Genomic DNA, 18,394 nt, shown 5'->3' with positions numbered 1-18,394 from the left:
ATTTTAGTCATCAGTTATCTTGAATTATTTCTACCTGAATGTCTAACTTCAGGCGTGTCTTGTGCAAAGCTTCTTTCTGAGCTAACTTGCATTGAGCTGATGGCATTGACTGATGGCATTAGCACATGAGCCAAAGGAGCACCAGGCCAGTTGAATTATTCAGCCTGGCATCCAAAGGCATACACATGGATAAAACAAGCTGCTGGCTGTCCAGTGCTCTGCCTGGCATCATCATTTCCCGAGGTACCTGTCTCTGAGAAGTGCTTCTCAGAAAGCAGGAGCTCAGCTGAGGGGATAGGTGAGAAAGACAATCAATTTTCTTCCACTTGAGCCCATTGGGAGAGATCATGGGGCCTGGGCCTTTGCAAACACTTTGTTTGCCATCGTTACTCCCTACACTAAAGCTTATAGATTATCTGCTCTACCCCTTCAAAATATTCCTTGGCTGCCCACACAGCAGATTGTGCTTTGAGGCATCCAGAAAGTGCCAGAGAAGCTGGGAAAATTTTATTTCCCATCTACCCATCTCCTGCAGAAAGAAAAGTTTTAGCAGGAAAACCACTCAGCATTTAAAATATTAATTCAGATTCTCTCCTGTGTGAGCCTGAAGCATTTTTCAGGCTGTGGGTTTTACTGGACTTGTGTTCAGGACTCTCAGGTTCAGTCCTTGACTCAGGAGAAGCTGGATCTCTGTGGCCTTTCCCCTGTTTGCACAGTAGAGGTGACACAGGGATATCAGCACAGAACTTCTCAGTCGGAAGATCTCAAGTCAGAAGGATCAGGTGTTATTCACTTCAAAGGAGTGGTTCATGGCACCTTGTTATGGCCTTTCACAGACAAAGCTGAATTTGGGGAGTTAATTTGGCAGGTGGGTGTTTTTTTCCATAACACTAGTTGGAGAGCTTTGAAGTCCTAGCTCTCTTCCCCTTTCCCTACTCCTACTTTTAGAAGGCTGTGTGTATTTTAACTAGATGTGGTAGTGATCTGGTAAGACACAGAATAAAACCCTAGCAAAACAATCAAGTGGAGAGAAGAAAAAGGGAAAAAAAGAAGTGGCCTGAAATTGCTTAGAAGTGCTTGTTATATTTCTAATGCTTTTTAGTAACCCAAAGGACAATCTTGTCTTTTTCTTTTTCTCCTGCTTTTTTTTTTCAATGTGCAGGAAAGGATGCATGTATTTGGCATAAATCAATTATCTAAATATCATTTTTAGCTAAAGCCAGGCCAAGGTGAGAAGAAGCCAAAGCATTTCTGAAAAGCAAACAAGGCAGTTTGCGAACACTCCTTAAAACACAGGAACAAATAGCCAGACACACTGAGTTCATCTTGCCCAACTTTAGTGTCCAAGGGGACACTGAAGCTCCCTCTGTGATAACTGGGAACAGCCTGCAAGGTGTGTACAGAGGAGATCCAGCATGGTCACTCTCAGCAGACTTTGACCAGTAATGACAAAGGACACAACTCACTTAATTTAGAAATCGACAAAAGACTGAGATATATTGTGCTCTAGAAATGCTAATTTCTTTTTGCTGACCACAACTTGGGGAATAGTTCAGATAAGGACTGGGTTTAGATCAGATACTTGCAAGAAATTATTCAGTTTAAAGAGTGCGGAGGCCTTGGCACAGGTTGCCCAGAGCAGGTGTGGCTGCCTTATCCCTGGAAGTGTCCAAGGCCAGGCTGGATGGGGCTCTGAGCATTCCCCACTCCATCTGCTCCACATCTTTAGTAAAACAGGGCATATCTATCCTAAAGGCAGGTGAGACCTGTGCTCCATAGTACCTGATTGCCCATCTGGCAACATAGTTGTGTGACCGTAGTCACAGGGGTTTTCATGTTGACTCCATGATCAGAAGGCTTGATTTATTATTTTATGATATATATACTACATTATTACTATACTAAAAGGAATAGAAAAGAAAAGGCTTCTTCAGAAGCTGGCTAACCTAAGAATAGAATAGAAAAGAATGATAACAAAGGAGTTTTCTCCGACTCTGTCCCAGAGAGAGCTCAGTCCTTGATTGGCCATTAATTGTAAACATCCAGGATGGGCCAATCACAGGTGGACCTGTTGCATTCCACAGCAGCAGCAAACCATTGTTTACATCTTGTTGCTGAAACTTCTCCGCTTCAACAGGAAAAATCCTAATGAAAGGATTTTAATGAAAAGATGTCTGCGGCATATTTGTATTCACAGATTTTCGGGACATCAGACTTGTTGCACATCCTTGTTCCCAGAAGGTTTGGGACTACCTGTGTAGCTGAGGAGATAGATAGATTATTTTAATCTATAGGTGTAAATACAGAGGGAAAGTCTGCAGTTTGTGCTGTCCAAGAGTCTCAGATATTATTTGTCCAGAAACTCCAAGCTTTCTCCCTATGAAATCACATAGGATGCCAGTTCTTTGCCTCCTGCTCTTCCCCTGCAGAGGAGGGAGGTGTAAATTCAAATCTGCACCCATATGAGGGCATGGAAAACCAGACTGGAGTCTGGTTTTAGATGTTACAAAAGTCCCAGACAGGGTAGTCGCCTCAGTCTAGAAAGTTGCTGATTTTCCTCTGTGCTTAGAAATCTCTGGAAGCAGTTTCCCTGAAGAAGCAAGATCAGCTTCCTGCTATCAGCAGAGGGGACCTTGACCACTCTGCATGAAACAACCACATCACAACCCAGATAGGCAAGACAGTGCATTTTCAGTCAATTCCTTTCCTTCAGGAGGCCCTTTACATTTTGTGTTGTACACCTTGTACAATCAGAATGAAGTAAAACCCTGTGTCCTAAATAGGGCTGGACTTCAGAGGCATCACATTTACTGAAACTCAAAAGGAGGATCACAAATCAAGGGGGGCTGTGCTGACCTGTGGATGCTCTTATACTTATGAAAGCATTGTCCTTGCAGCACCAGAGAAATGAACTGTGCTTTTACCTGTTGCCATCTGACACATATAGCTCAACCATAAATAACTAACTGCACCCATTGAACTGCTGGTTTCAGGTCGGAGTTTCCTCCTGTGCCCCCAAGAAAAGCAACATCAGCATCATTTCCCAGACTCATGGGAAAAGTTAATCGACTGCACCCCATAGTTGTTCCCCTGCATCTTTATTTCTTCATTTTACTCGGTGTGTGAACCCTCCTTGTGGTCTGAATTGCAGCAGAAAGCACAGGAGTGACAACACTGAAGCTGTAACATGAGCCTGGATATGTACAGTATATTTTTCCCCTTGTGATGGCCCTCATGGATGAACTCACAGTGAATTTGTTCGATCCTGAGCTCTGACTTTTCAGGATTCATGGACACTGGCATATGCAGACATTTCAAATTGGTTGGTGGGCTTAAAGCTCACTTCATTTGTCTCTAGCTATATAAAACTGCACTTTTTTCATTATTTTGCACTAGCTGCTGTCTTGCTTTTTGGGGACTATGCCAGGCAACTCTAGTTCTTGCTTTCCTTTGTGTTATGTGGCTGAGTCAAGGGAATTAGCGCAACATGTGGAAGTAGCCCAACATGTGAAATTACAGAATCACAGAATCACAGAAGTTCAAGGCTGGAAGAGACCTGTAAGATCATCAAGTCCAGCCCATGTTCTAACTATTCAACTAGATCATGGCAGCAAGTGCCACATCCAGTCTTTTTTTGAACTCTTCAAGGGATGATGACTCCACCACCTCACTGGGTAAATGATTCCAGTATCTGATCACTCTTTCTGTGAAATATTTCCTTCTTAATTCTAACTTACATCTTGCTTGACGCAGTTTGAGACTGTGTCCTCTTGTTTTATCTGTTGTCGCCCGGAGAAAGAGACCGACCCCCAGCTCACCACAGCCACCCTTCAGGAAGTTGTAGAGAGTGATAAGGTCACCCCTGAGTCTCCTTTTCTCCAGGCTGAACAACCCCAGCTCCCTCAGTCGCTCTTCGTATGGCTTGTACTCCAAGCCCCTCACCAGCCTCGTTGCTCTCCTCTGGACACGCTCAAGTAACTCAACGTCCCTCCTAAAGTGAGGAGCCCAGAACTGGATACAATACTCCAAGTGAGGCCTCACCAGTGCCGAGTACAGGGGAAGAATGACCTCCCTGCTCCTGCTGGCCACATTATCCCTGATACTGGCCAGGATGGCATTGGCCCTCTTGGCTACCTGGGCACACTGCTGGCTCATATTCAATCGACTGTCAACCAGCACCCCCAGGTCCCTTTCCACCTGAGCACTGTCCAGCCACACCGTCCCCAGCTTATATCGGTGCAGGGGGTTATTGTGGCCAAAGTGCTGGACTCGGCACTTGGACTTATTGAAGTTCATCCCATTTGATTCTGCCCATGCGTCCAACCGTTCCAAATCTCTCTGCAGAGCCCTACACCCCTCTAGCAGATCTACACACGTTCCCAATTTAGTGTCATCAGCAAATTTACTAATAAAAGACTCTAAGCCCTCATCCATGTCGTCAATAAAAATATTGAACAGAACTGGCCCCAGCACAGACCCCTGAGGGACACCACTGGTGACTGGTCACCAGCTGGATGCAGCACCATTCACCACCACTCTCTGGGCCCGGCCATCCAGCCAGTTCTGAACCCAGCAAAGGGTATTCCTGTCCAGACCACGGCCTGCGAGTTTGTCTAGGAGTAAGCTATGGGAGACAGTGTCAAAGGCCTTGCTGAAATCCAAGTAAACAACATCTACAGCCTTCCCTGCGTCCACTAGCCGGGTTACCTGGTCATAAAAGGTGACCAGGTTGGTCAAACATGACCTACCCCTCCTAAATCCATGCTGGCTGCGTCTGATACCCTGGCCATCCTGCAAATTTTGCATGATGGCGCATAATATAAACTGTTCCATTATTTTGCCAGGTATAGAGGTCAGGCTGACTGGTCTATAATTGCCAGGATCTTCGTTTGCACCCTTTTTGTGAATGGGTATCGCATTGGCCTGCTTCCAGTCATCCAGAACCTCACCAGTAAGCCATGACTGTTGATAAATGATGGAGAGTGGCTTTGCAAGCTCATTTGCCAGCTCTCTCATTACCCTGGGGTGGATCCCGTCTGGTCCCATAGATTTATGAATATCCAAGCATTTCAGTAGTTCTATGACTGCCTCCTCTTGGATAATGTGGGGACCATTCTGCTCCCTGACATCATCAACCAGCCCAGACAGGCGAGTGTCTTGAGGGCAAGTCATCTTCCCATTAAAAACTGAGGCAAAATAGGCATTAAACACTTCTGCCTTCTCCTCATCTGCAAATACTAACTTCCCACCTTTGTCCAATAAAGAACAAAGGCTGGTCTTACCTTTCTTCCTACCATTAATATATTTATAAAAACATTTTTTATTATCCTTGACAGTAGTCGCCATTCTGAGTTCAAACTGAGCTTTGGCCTCCCTAATTTTTTTTCTGCATACTCTAGCAGCCCTCTTGAATACTTCCTTAGAGACCTGACCCTTCTTCCAACACTGATACATCCTCTTTTTATTCCTAAGTTCCTCCAAGGCCTCCTTGCCCAGCCAGGCTGGACGTTTACCCTGTTGACTGATCTTTCGGGACACAGGGATGGTCTGTTCCTGCGCCCTCAAGATCTCTGTTTTGAGGTATGCCCACCCTTCCTGAACTCCTTTGTTTTTAAGGGCTGCTTCCCAAGGGACGCTCTGAATTAATCTCTTAAACAGGCCAAAGTCTGCCCTCCAGAAGTCCAATGCAAGAGTTTTACTGGTGCTCTTCCTGACTTCACCAAGTATTGAGAACTCTATTATTTCATGATCACTCTGCCCCAAACGACCTCCAACCACCACATCTCCCACCAGCCCATCTCTATTTGTAAATAGCAGATCTAACATAGTCCCTCCCCTGGTGGGTTCATCCACCAGCTGGAACAAAAAGTTGTCCTCCATACATTCTAAGAATTTCCTAGACTGCCTCTTTACTGCTGTATTAAGTTCCCAGCAGATGTCTGGTAGGTTAAAATCACCCACAAGAACAAGGGTTGATGATTAGCACAACATGTGGAATTAGCACAACATGTGGCACTGCTTCACTATCAGTCACTGAAGGGAAAAGCTTGGTTTCTTCAACAGCCTGTGTTCTCTGCATCTTTTAGGAGCAGCATCTAAAAACAGGGTTTGCCAAAGCCTTTCTGGTCTCACTTCACAGGATAATTTCGTACACCATTTGTCTGCAAGGTTGGCTGGGGGCAATTTTATTAAAAAGTTCAAGCTAAAGCAGTGGAGAAAAGGAAAGAAGGCAGAAAGCAAGGGACTGTCCTTATCTTGACATGTGCAAAAATCTAAAAGTAATTTGGTGAGGTTGGAGTGGAAGGAACTGTCCAGGGAGGTGATGGAGTCACTGTCTCAGGAGGTGTTTAAAGAAAGACTGGACATGGCACTTACTGCCATGGTCTGGTTGATAGGGTGGTGACCAGTCGCAGGTTGGACTGGCTGGTCTCAGAGGCTCTTTCCAACCAAATGATCCTGTGATCCTGTAACTGCTAAACCAGGGCTGACCCAAACAGCTGGAATTACACCAGGACCCATAAGTAGGACTCAAATCCTGACTGAAATGATATACAAGTGATGATTTATTAGTTAACATTGGTTAGTACAGAAAAAAAAGATGGTGTAGAAAGCAGGTGGAGGAGGCACATGCTCATGGAGACTTAGATGCAACTGTAGATCAAAATTTTCCTTCAGCAGACCCAAGGTGGGGCCCTGATTTACCTGGGCTGGAGAGCACTTAGCAAGGTACCACTGATGGGCATTATTTGGTGTGAAGCATGCAGGACTGAAAGCCATGAACTGGTCAAAACTGTTTGAGGTAAAGCAGGACAGGACTGTGACTTTCATCAAATGATGGAAGGTGACTGCCAGAAAATACACTAATCTGGATCCTGAGAATCTAGAGGAGGCTGTGCAGTTCAAAACTATCTTTATAGTTTCTGTAAAGATAGAAGTAGTTTCTAAATATAGAAATATAACTTCTTTATAGCACATTCGACTCTAGATATTAGAAACAAACTCCAGAAAATGGAAGGACCGGAGTGGTGCGATTCAAGAAAGTTGTTAGATGAAGCTTGGAAAGCATATTAAAACAGAGATAGGTCGAGAAAAGGAAATGTGACGGGCTGGAAAGGAAAGGTAGAGCCACAAAAACCTACTTGGAACTCTAGAGGGTGCTAAGGGACCGCCCAAAAGGGCAGGAGAAAGAGGAAGGAGAGGCTGTAGAATCCATCGCCTCCCGGCCAAGGATTAGAGGAAAACCAGAGCGCACTGGTAAGGAAAATGGAAAAGGGGCCTTGGAAGTGGCAATGGCCGCAGGCTGGGGAGCTGGACCCTGCCTTACCGGCTGTTAATAGAGAAGATGGAGATTGAAGGGAAACGGGGGTTTCTACCCCAGCTGAACCCCTGAGGCTGGGAAAGAAGTGGAATTTTTTGATAAGCAGAGGGGCAACTTATTCTGTATTGAATACAGGTAAAGGAAAACTTAGTAAAGATGTGGTAAATATAAACTGGTAAATTGTAAATTGCAAATTGCTGGTAGTTAAATGTAAATTGGTACACGTGGTAAATGTAAATATAACTGGTGCTACAGAGAAAAGTGAAACTTGGCCATTTTTACAGCCCATGAAATTTAAATTAGGAAAGAACTGCACTACTCATCAATTTCTATACATGCATTAATGCCCAGTCCCCTTGTTGGGGAGAAAGTTCTGGGGAAAATGGGATGTTCAGATAACCTGAGGGGACCTGGGGGTCCTGATGCAGAAGCTGGGAACCTGAAGGAGACCTGTTGGCTATTTCTCCAAACAGCTGGACAAGGTGAGCAGAGAATGGCTGGGATGCTTGCAAGAGATTGCTGCAACTGTTCTCCTGATCCAAGGGGCCAGGAAGCTCAGGGCTGGACAGCACATCCCTGCTTTTGTCCCTCACATGGTGACATCCATATTGGAGCAAAAAGAGGGGCATTGGCTGTCCCAGCAGGATGCTCAGATACCAAGTTGTGCTCGTGGAACAGGATGACGTGGAGTTAAAGATGACAGCAGCCATGAATCCAGCAGTTTTCCTTGATCCAAAGCCAGTAGGTGAGGGAGCCCTGACACAGGATTGTCTCCAAACCATGGAACAGGTATATTCCAGCAGAACCCGCTTGCAGAATGAACCAATAGGGAGTCCTGATTTAGAATTATTTACAGATGGCAGGAGTTTCATAAAAGATGGGAAATGGATGGCAGGATAGGCAGTGGTGACTGCCAGTGAGCTATTAGAAGCTCAGTCTTTACCAGTTAATACATCAGACCAAAAAGCAGGGATAATAGCACTAAAACAAGCATTGAACTTGGCAGTGGGCAAAAGAGTGAATATCTGGATTGGTTCTAGATATGCATTCATGCCCATGGAGCCATAAGCAAAGGAAGAGGACTGCTATTGGCTCAAGGATCATCTATTCAATACAGAGAAGAAATTTTACAACTTCTGAAAGAAGTTAAAAAACCAAAGGAGGTGGCAGTGATGCATTGTAAAGCACTTCAACCTGGACAAACTAATGTTAGAGTGGGAAACTGACTTGCAGACACAGCAGCTTGAGGAGCAGCTGAAAAAGGCATCCCAACCTTCTTTTTGTGTTAGTGCCACAAAAATAAATTGACTTAATTGAAGGCTAATTCTGACAATGAAGATCCATATTTAGAAAATATACAAAAGCCACTAAGATCCAAGAGGGATGGTGGGTAACAAACAGCCAGCAGGTTATAGTTCCACTTCCTGTAAGGAGGAAAGTAATGGAAAAAGAACACAACAAATCCCTTAGGGGAACTGAGTCCCTGACATCTAGTCTCCAAAACTCTGTACTTAATTTGGGAATGACTGAAATAGAAAAATCTGTTACAGTGCAGTGTCCAATTTGTTTAAAAAACAATCCCATAAGCAAGAAAAGGCCACCTCCTGGAACACTTAAAGACAAGCTTCACAAGGCTTAAGGGGAGAATGTTGTCAGATAAAGAATTGTTTGCACCTGGTGGGCCAAGACAACGATCATTCCTGAAAAACCACTGGCCTATGGAGCTGCACAATGCCCATTCTGTAGGAAGAAGAACTGGAGAGGAGCCAGACCAGTTGTGCCAACTTTTATCAGTTCACCAGGCAGTCAGGTTTGACTTTGGGATCACCAGCCACCAGGGACCACCAAAAAGACCCCCAGGACAGAAAAACACATCTGCAGAGAGGAGGGAAAATATTTTAATGATTTTGGAGAAATGATTATCAAATGTATGTTTATTCCAGGAAAATCAATGAATATGTGTGCAAAATAAAGCCTCTAAATAGGAGCTTTTCCTGTGTTCAGCACGCACAATATTCAGAGGATATCCCCACATGCATCCAGCCAAATAAAAATGCCTGCTTCTTAATGCTACAGTGGTGTTAAAGAGTTTGTATTTTTACCTATTTTTTGTAACACTGGAAGCAGAGTATTAATAGCAATGCCATATAAATTGAAGAAGAGTAATCAATAAGTTTCAGCAAGAATTAATTATGATATCCTTTTGGAGGGGGTCACTGTTTCATGTCACATACAGCTTTTTCTTTAGGGAATTTTTTGTCACTTTTCCAGCTGTTTCTGCATTTGGATCATCCCAGAATTTGAGATTATCATATTTCAGCTAAAATCATTTCAGCTAAAATCATGATCTGTTGAATTATCACACTGATAATAAAAAGCCCTGGGAACATTAGTGGTTTGCACTTCTTTTCCACATTGAATTCCACCAGTTTCAAAAGCCATGCATACAAGAAAGGCTATTTTACAGTTCTGCTGGGACTTTCCTTCTAAGACTTCGATAGTACACAAAGAATTTAGGAGAAGGACACCTAAAGACTTGGTCAATTCCTATAGAAATACAATGTCAGCAGGTCATGTTTCTTTCTTTCTTTGTTAGTTGTACATTAGAAACCTCCTTCCAGTAGACATGGATGGATGGATGGATGGATGGATGGATGGATGGATGGATGGATGGATGGATGGATGGATGGATGGATGGATGGATGGATGGATGGATGGATGGATAAACTACTGCTAAGGCATGTTTATACTGCACTACTGCTTTTATAATTAGAGAATGGCAAATGGGTTTTAGCCTGCCTTGGGAGAAAACATTGAGTTCATGAATCCATTGGTTCTGCTCTGCAACTCTAAAATGCACCACCAGGGCTAATGATTCACCAGTTTAATGTGAAAGGGCTGTGATTGCAACAAGGGGCAACATGTCTCACTAGCTGCTGTTCTGCCTTCAACAAACATTTATGCACCAGTCCTAGGTGGTTCCCAAACACAAATAGTTACACATTACTGCAGAGTATTTTTTCTGTCCCAGCTATTCAAAAGAGAAAGATTAGGAGAACCCAATTACATGACTGTGATAACACTGTGCATAGCCATGAGCACTAACAGAAATTTTAAGCAATTCTACAAGACAGAGAAAATTAATGGGTCATTGAATGAAGCCTGTGAATATAACCAGCTGTAGGATTAATAGTATCCAGGACAGGAGAATCAACGTGTAATCCCTCTGCTGCAAGGGATTGAGGGGGATTTATCTGGCCTTGCAGGAAGTTTGGGAGTGGGACCTGGAGTGAACAGGGACCTGTGAGTGAACAGACTCCGCTGCAGGAATGCAGGAATGCAGGACATGAACAAGACATGAACAGGTAAGAGGGATGATGGCAGAGCCTTAAAATGGAAAGTACCAGAGTTGCTGCATATTAATATATATATATATACATATATATATATATCCATATGCATACATATATGTTGCATATATATACACATATATATGTTTATATACATGTAACTGCATGCATATATTTATATCTATCTGGATATAGTTATTATATGGCAAATTCTTTCACTTCCAAGTCAGTAGATTGGATGGTCAGAGGTAGGACAATGTGAGTGCAGGAGTAGGAAAGGTACTGGAGGATGGAGAGGAATCTGAACTCCAATTAAACAGGTCAGTAACATGACCTTCAACCCACTCCCCTCAGGGTAGGGGCGGGGAGAGAAATAATTGGGAATGAACAAACTCAGAGACCCTTTCTGCTCATAGAAGGGAAGGGTCAGGCCCACAGAGATCTCATGATGCCCTTCACTGAACTAGTTAAACATCTAAAGTAAGAACCTGTAGCCACTGCTCTTCTCCTGATCTGACTGGAAGGGTTTAGAAATCCCTTCAAAAGAGGAAGAGAACCAGGCCAATAGAATAACAAAAACAGACAGGCAAAAAAAAAAATCAGGAATTGCCAGTGATAAAAAGGAAAAGAGGGAAAGCAAAAACTGAAGGGCAGAAAGAAGCAGAGTAGGATTCAATACACAGCACAGAAGCTGCTCCTCCTCCTGGCCACTGGACTGGTGAGGATGAACTGAAAGTAGAAAGGACAAGAAGACTCCAAGCAGCTTGAAACACCAAGAGGCCACAGAAGCACCTTCCAGAGATGCATAACTCAGACGTGATCTGCTTTGCTATAGGGAGTATCTTATGGGTAAGTCATCTTTGACTTTCCTCTTCATGGGGTCTCTGCTCAGCTATGGAGTTACCTTGGAAAGATGGAGGGCCATTAGGAATAATAATTTCCCAGGTATTAGAAAGAGCTGGACATTTAAAAGGCACACACAGAGAAGATAATATTTGCTCCTATTGCAGGGATGGTAACTCAGATATCAGGGTACCCAAGGAAAAGGAATGAAAAGGGTAGGAGTACTGGAGGGACAGAGCAGTTTTCACCAGGGTGGGTATAATAGGAAGCAGGGTATTTAAATGTTCTTAATATTTGAGCATGGAGAAGGATCTACAGCTGGAGAATGACATGGCTTGTAGTGGAGGAAAGAAAGGTTGTGGTGATAATGAAGTTCAGAACAGTACTAAGTAAGATTTGAAGGACCACAGGAAGTTAATATATGAAACAAGAGTATTCATGAGTAACTTCAAATCTACAGCAAAATGTACAATAGAAACAATGGAAGATAGATAACAGTGCATCCTTACCATAGGAGATCCAGACTCATAATATGAAAGATATACAAGATGCATTTGACAAAGATTTCATTCACTGTACCTGTGTCTTTGCTGCTTTTCTCCTTCTAGCTCCCCCACGTGAGAGGTGAGGAAGGCTGCCTTAACACTGAACTGTTAAGTATTTGTCAATCTTGCTCTTCTTTAGAGAAAAGGCAATAGTGGACATGGGCGTTATGACCTGATGGTTGACATTTTCCAGAAAATCTTATTTAGTTGTATTAAAAATTCATGTAAAATCACCATTACTGTCACTATGAACTGTACAAATTACTATTTTTATTGATCAACATGCTGATTGTGTGGTACTGCTCCTGCTGCCTATTTGCATTACTGCAATAGTTAGGAGCCTTCTGGTGTAATTTCAATTGACTGGGATTATGAATTGAGAATCAAACTTTCCTTGAAAAAATGGTTTAAAATATACCACTTTGGTGAATATTATTATCAGTGATATCATTTTTAAGAATAACGGAAATGATATAGTGACAAAAAAGAAAAAAACAAACATGAATGCTGATCTCTAAGGTTTGCAAAGGGAATTAGGTAAGGACAAATATCAATAAAACAATCAAGCTATAAAGCCAAGAGAAGGGAAATTCACACAACAGGGATATTGATGAGGTTGGACAGCTGTGTCCTCACAAAGCACAATGAGTATTTCCTCATTGTGGCATCTGGAATCTGGGCAGTGGGTGAGGATCATGAGGGGAGAGGGAGCAGGGTACCATAGGGATCTTTGCCTTTATTTGGTGTTCTGTAGATAACTATTTTTGTACCCTCTTCTCTTCAGCTGTTCAGGTACAGAATGGAACCGTCTGTGGTATATCTGGTAAGACAACATGTTTACTCTAAATATCTGCATCTCTAGACAATTCCAGTAGCAAAGGATGGGATTAAATGTGACCTGCTCAAGAGTGATGCCACCCCCTCCTTTTCCCTGGGATTCTCTAAAGCTCCACAAGAGCAAGGCAACCCCTCAGATATCTCACTGCCTTTAACAAAAGCTGACCCACCCGCCTCCTTTTTTATTCCACATATTTAGTCATATGAACACTATTAATAAATTATTCATGGCACCATATGCCTTTCAAAAAACTGATTTTTAAAGTAAGTTCTGTCTGATTTCTTAGTTATTCCCACCAGGATGAGATTAAGAAGGATGGTAGTTGTTGAACATCTGGAGGGCTGAAGAAGATTGCAAGGTCCAATTTTTCCTCTCTGCTTGTCACTCATGACAAGATGTCTGGCATTTCTAGTTTTGGTCCCCTAGTACAAAACAGATGTTGGCAAACTGAAGCCAGTCCCCTGGAAAGCCAATAAAAAGAACTAGGCTTCTTCAGCCTGGAAGAAGCTAAGGGGATAAAGTAATTGCAGTTTTCCACTCCCCAGGGGGGAGCTTGAGAGAAAATAAAGACAGAGACTTCTCAGAGGTGCTCAGTAGAAGCACATAAGGCATCTGACCAAACTGAAGACAGGAAAATTCTAGTTAGACAGGAGTGAAAAATGCTTCCCCTGACAATGGTGCAGCACTTGAACAGGTGCCTGGAGGGAATGATGGATCTGCATCCCTGGATACTGTTCAAACTCAGCTGGACAAAGCCCCAGGTGACTGTTCAGCTTTGAGGTTAGCCATGCTGTAAGCAATCAGAGACATTAGGAGGTGTCCTGTAAACAAAACCTTTCTGTCCTCATTGTGTGTGCCCTCCCGTTGCAGGCTGGTGCTGGTGCTCGGGGGGCTCCTGCTGCTGTGTGGCCTGGTCTCTGTGTGCGTCAGGTGCTGCTTCCAGTGCCAGCAGGCAGGGGACGAGGCGGGCCCCCGGCCCTATGAGGTCACCGTCATTGCCTTCGACCATGACAGCACCCTGCAGAGCACCATCACCTGTGAGTTGGCCTTGCCCCATGCTGGGCCCCTCAGCACCCTGCAAAGGGAGGGCTGCCCTGTAAGGCCCAGCTGGTGACGCCCCGGGGCTGGCACAGGGAGGGAAGTTCATGGCAGGATGGAGGGAAAGCGACCTCTGTGAGTGCTGCAAGCTGGTGTCAGCTGTGAGACGTGTTTGGGTGGAACAAGGGTTCAGTGGCAGTTCAGGAGAGAGGAACTGAGGGATGCTGCTGGCGGGATTTCACACACGTACTCTTTTAGGGAAAGCTGAAGGAGCGGGAAAAGGAAAACATTCTGGCTGTGGGAAGAGAAGATCCTATGCCCTGTGGGTATCCCTGCCCTCCTCTAACCACACAATGCCTTCAGGGTGAGGCAAACAGCTTTGGTCTCCTCTCTTGCAGCTCTCCACTCAGTGTTCGGGCCTGCTGCCAGGAGGATTTTAGCCGTGGCCCACTCGCACAGCGCTGCCCAGGGCACCCCGCCCCTCTGTGCCCCTGACACCCCTCCTGTGTATGAAGAAGCGCTGCACATGAGCAGGTTCACCGTGGCCAAGGCGGGCCACAAGGTGCCGGACCTGGAGCCGGTGCCGGAGGAAAAGCCACAGGCGCCCGCCGAGGGCAAGGACGCGCAGCCAGCCCTCCCAGGACACTGATGGATGTCTGCTTTCACCTGATAGCAAAAAACACAGGATAGCTGCATGCAGAGACTAATTCAGGTGGGCAGGGCTTTCAGAATTTCAGATTAATTTCCTTAGTCAATTGAGAAGGGGGGGTGAAGCAACCAAAATTCAAAATATTTTCAGATCTAGCATAGTCTAATGGCTCTCTTTGACACCTCCTTCAGATAATTTGTAATCTCCAAGCCCATTCATTACATGCACACAACACTAGAATCACACTTTGCACGAATAAGCAGGCAGCAGGATCAGGGTGCTGAGCCATTTTGTAGGCTAGTGATGTGCAGGGTGCCTGCAGATGCAGTCTCATTCCTCTTGCCTTTAGCCTAAGTTTCCTCAGAATGGCAAGAGATCTTCAAAACAGAAAAAAAAAAAAAAAAAAGGAAAAAGGAAAAAAAGACATTTGCAAAGGTCTTTTGCAACCCAATATTAACATCAAACTTCTGGAAATTGCCAATCATTTATAGTAAATGTAAAAAATCATTAAAAAAGGAAACAATCTGCTTGTAAATGAAAGACAGCATAGATACAGACAGTATGATGTACACAGTGTGCCCTTAATGCCCTGCAGGATACACAGAATGAACAGAGTCTGGTTCTAAATGGCATGTATAGCAATTCTGAAATGGTAGTCACAAGCTCTTATATTTGAATTAAAAAATATTATATATGTACCAACAGATCAAACAAGGGGAGGAGCAAGAACACTACCTCTGAAATAAAGCTCAATCATATTTTCAATGCATTTCATATAGTATCATTTATTAATTCCTAATGTTGCTGTCAAAACCAGATCAATTGAAGTAAGACCATTTAAAACACGCAAAACATTTCTCAGACTGAATAATTTGTGAGTCTCTCCTGGTCAATACAAATATGCTGAACCATGCAGAAATATTAATGAAACTGGATGAACATAGGTATGGCCCATCTGTAAAACCTTGGACTAGGCTGTCAGGAGAAGGTGAGAGTGTTGAACCACATCAGCGTTGTGTCTACCCTGGATTCAGCACCTGAAAACATTAAAGCAGCACAACATTAAATATCACATGGTGATTCATTCAGCTATGAATAAATTGCATGTATATGTTTATGTTGATATGAAGTTATAGGTCACATCTTTTTGAAATGCCTGCATGGCCCTTCCCACTGAAGTACCCAAATTCCCACTTTAATTAATATGCTAGTCTCTTTTCCTGTGAAATACAGAAAATACAGTTATTTTGTAGATAAGAAGAACAAGGACAATGTTGGACAAGGTCCAACTACTAGAACTAGGTCCCAAATATGTTTAGGAACTGAACTGCTGTTGAGATTACAACCACAAAAAAATTTAGAGAAGGTTGATAAATTAGCTTCAGGGATAGAATGAAGCTAAATTAAACAACCAAAACATCCTTGATGATGCCCCAGACCTTGACCAGTCACCAGAATTTTGTATTTAAAGGAATTTAATGAGGGTCTTGATTTTGAGGTCACAAACTTCTTCCTAAGTTGTCTAGTTATTATTAACTGTATCATTAGCAAGTGATAAACTGGAATGGAATAAGTTAAGTGACATACAAGTTTATGTCCCTTCTGCTATTACACCTTTCTTCAGTCTTAGAATTGTAGAATGGTTTGGATTGGAGGGGACCTTAAAAATCATTGAGTTCCAACCCCCCTGCCATGGGCAGGGACACCTTTGGCTAGACCAGGTTGCGCAGAGCCCTGTCCAGCCTGGCCTTGAAATAATAATAATTATAACTGCTTGTGGAACACCTGTTGCAGTGACCTCATTTATCAGCTGCTCTCTGAAGTGCTGTGCAGGCCTGGCTGCACCAAGCTGTGGAACATTTCCTGGAAGGCTCTTGTTTACTCCACAGTAAAAGCCTGAAGCAAGCCGAGACATTTGAGTCTGCTGAACATATGTCAAGTACTGTCAAGCCCAGAAACTCCCTGGAAATCTTCACAGTGCTTTCCAGGGGGAACATCCAGCTCGTCCTGCCTGCAAACCCAGAGCTGTCCTGGCATTTAACTGTGATGGTGACTCTGCTCTACAGGGCAGCAATTCTGCCTAGAAAGCCCAGTAGTCCCAGAAGTCCCAGTGCAGGAGCAGACATTAAAGCATCTTTCAGTTCCTGAAAGCCCTTCCTGCAGTCAGGCTCAGCTCTCTCTTAAAAAGGGGCTCAGGACTGGACAGACAGCCTCTTTTCCTTCCTGGACTGAACTCCTTTGTCCTTGTGAAACAGTAAATATCCTAAAGCACAAGTCCAGGTCTGAGGTGAAGCCTTTCCACATGATGCTCCCTGAGCAGCCCCAGTGCTGAGCTGCACCAGTGCCTCAGCTGCAGGACAAACTCATCGAGCTCATTGTGCCACAGGAGCCTGCAGCCACACGCTTGACACTGGGGATGCAGCCTGGACTGCAGCCAGAGCAGCACCTTTGAGTGGCTTCCCATCCCTTCTCTTCTAATGCTCACACCATCAGATCTCTAGGCACATGCATACATTCCTTCCAGTAATCAGGATTATTCCACAACTCAATTAAAAAAAAAAAAAAAAAAAAAAAAAAACCTAAAAAGAAAAACAACAAAAAAAAACCACACCAAAAAAAAAAAAAAAAAAAAAAAAACCAAAAAACCCCCAAACCAGCATAGGGCAGGTGGTCCATTGCCTTCCTTTTACAAAACACCATTCTTTGCAAAATGGTGTTTGTAATTTGCAGTCACTTTTAACAACCATTAACTGGTCACTTTTCACAACCATTACGTTTATGTATTGGCCACCAATGATTACAATATTCAACAAGTTGTTTTCATGTCAGAGGTTCATCCCTCCCAAACCCTCAACCTTTTCCAGTTCCTTAGGACACAGCCCAAAGGGGAACCCTTCGGGATCCCTTCTTGTGGGAGCTGTGAAGATAGCCCCACTCCCATACTTACCATCTTAGGAAAAACCTTTTAGCACCTTTAAAAGCTTTTACAAGTTTTCTATAACTTCTTACAATCTTTCACAACTTTTTAGAACCTTTCCCAAAAACCTCTGAGCCTCACACTGTGAACTTTCTATTAGTGCAACTTATGGGCAGGAAAAATACCTTCAAATAAAGTACCTTAAGTAATGTTGTATTCTTTTTCCCAGAAAGGGCAGAGTGATCTACTCACCAGACCAGGAAACAGGAAGATCTCCCTGAAAATATTTTGGTGTGCACTGGAGTGCTGATGATTCCTCTGGTTCACTGAGTTGGCACCTCTTTGTCCCATCTGGGGTACCAGAAACTGGCACCAAAAGCTGGGAAATAAACTCTTTAACCTGTTTGTTAGGGTAGAAAGTCAACATAACTTTATTCAGTGTTAGGGTACATGGGGAGAGCTCCATAGAACATGCCAGCTATCAAACCTATAACGATTTATACATTTGAGCAAACAAAGAAATCAGTGTTCATTGGCCTACAAGCTACAGAGTTATCTTCATTAAATAGTATTCTATCACCTATTGTTATTTATTTATTGCTTCTAATGCAAATTAATCCACATTTTTAGTCTTTTTATTATTTATTTCTTTTTCCCAGATAAAGAGAATCTCAGTAATTGTCTTTGTTACTTTCTCCTTCATCTCCAGTTTCTGTATGTGTCTTTGATTATAAATTCTGCGTTCCTTGTGTCCAGGTCTCAACAACAAATTTCTCTCTCTGGTCGAAGAGCACTGAAGCACATCAGTCCCTAAATTTGTAATTTGTTTTTCTAACACATGAGCATCACCCATAGCTCTCTCTGTCTGTTACCCAATTCATGGATTAAATCTCCTT

The 18,394-nt window shown here is 43.4% G+C and overlaps 1 protein-coding gene across 2 annotated transcripts; it reads left to right on the top strand.

Moving 5' to 3' along the window:
• Positions 1-11,091: 11,091 nt before the first annotated feature.
• Positions 11,092-15,350, top strand: TMEM52B (transmembrane protein 52B). 2 transcript variants are annotated; one of them, XM_059473406.1, is made up of 5 exons: positions 11,092-11,517; positions 12,120-12,135; positions 12,841-12,879; positions 13,765-13,931; positions 14,331-15,350. In XM_059473406.1, the coding sequence occupies exons 1-5, from the start codon at positions 11,514-11,516 to the stop codon at positions 14,579-14,581; spliced, it is 477 nt and encodes a 158-aa protein (XP_059329389.1). In that variant the 5' UTR covers positions 11,092-11,513; the 3' UTR covers positions 14,582-15,350. The 2 variants fall into 2 exon arrangements, with proteins under 2 accessions (XP_059329389.1, XP_059329387.1); XM_059473404.1 differs by having other exon boundaries at positions 12,120-12,163.
• Positions 15,351-18,394: the final 3,044 nt, after the last annotated feature.

The sequence above is a fragment of the Ammospiza nelsoni genome, chromosome 5 (assembly GCF_027579445.1).
Source record: "Ammospiza nelsoni isolate bAmmNel1 chromosome 5, bAmmNel1.pri, whole genome shotgun sequence".
NCBI classification, from domain to species: Eukaryota; Metazoa; Chordata; class Aves; order Passeriformes; family Passerellidae; genus Ammospiza; species Ammospiza nelsoni.
The sequence above is the reverse complement of the archived record's forward strand: the minus strand, read 5'-3'. Positions and strand labels throughout refer to the sequence as shown.

Coding starts and splice junctions, on each gene's coding strand:
- TMEM52B (XM_059473404.1), top strand. CDS start 11,470: ATGCATAACTCAGACGTGATCTGCTTTGCTATAGGGAGTATCTTATGG. Junction 12,164..12,840: donor GGCTGCCTTAACACTGAACT/GTTAAGTATTTG, acceptor TCTTCTCTTCAG/CTGTTCAGGTACAGAATGGA. Junction 12,880..13,764: donor AACCGTCTGTGGTATATCTG/GTAAGACAACAT, acceptor CTCCCGTTGCAG/GCTGGTGCTGGTGCTCGGGG.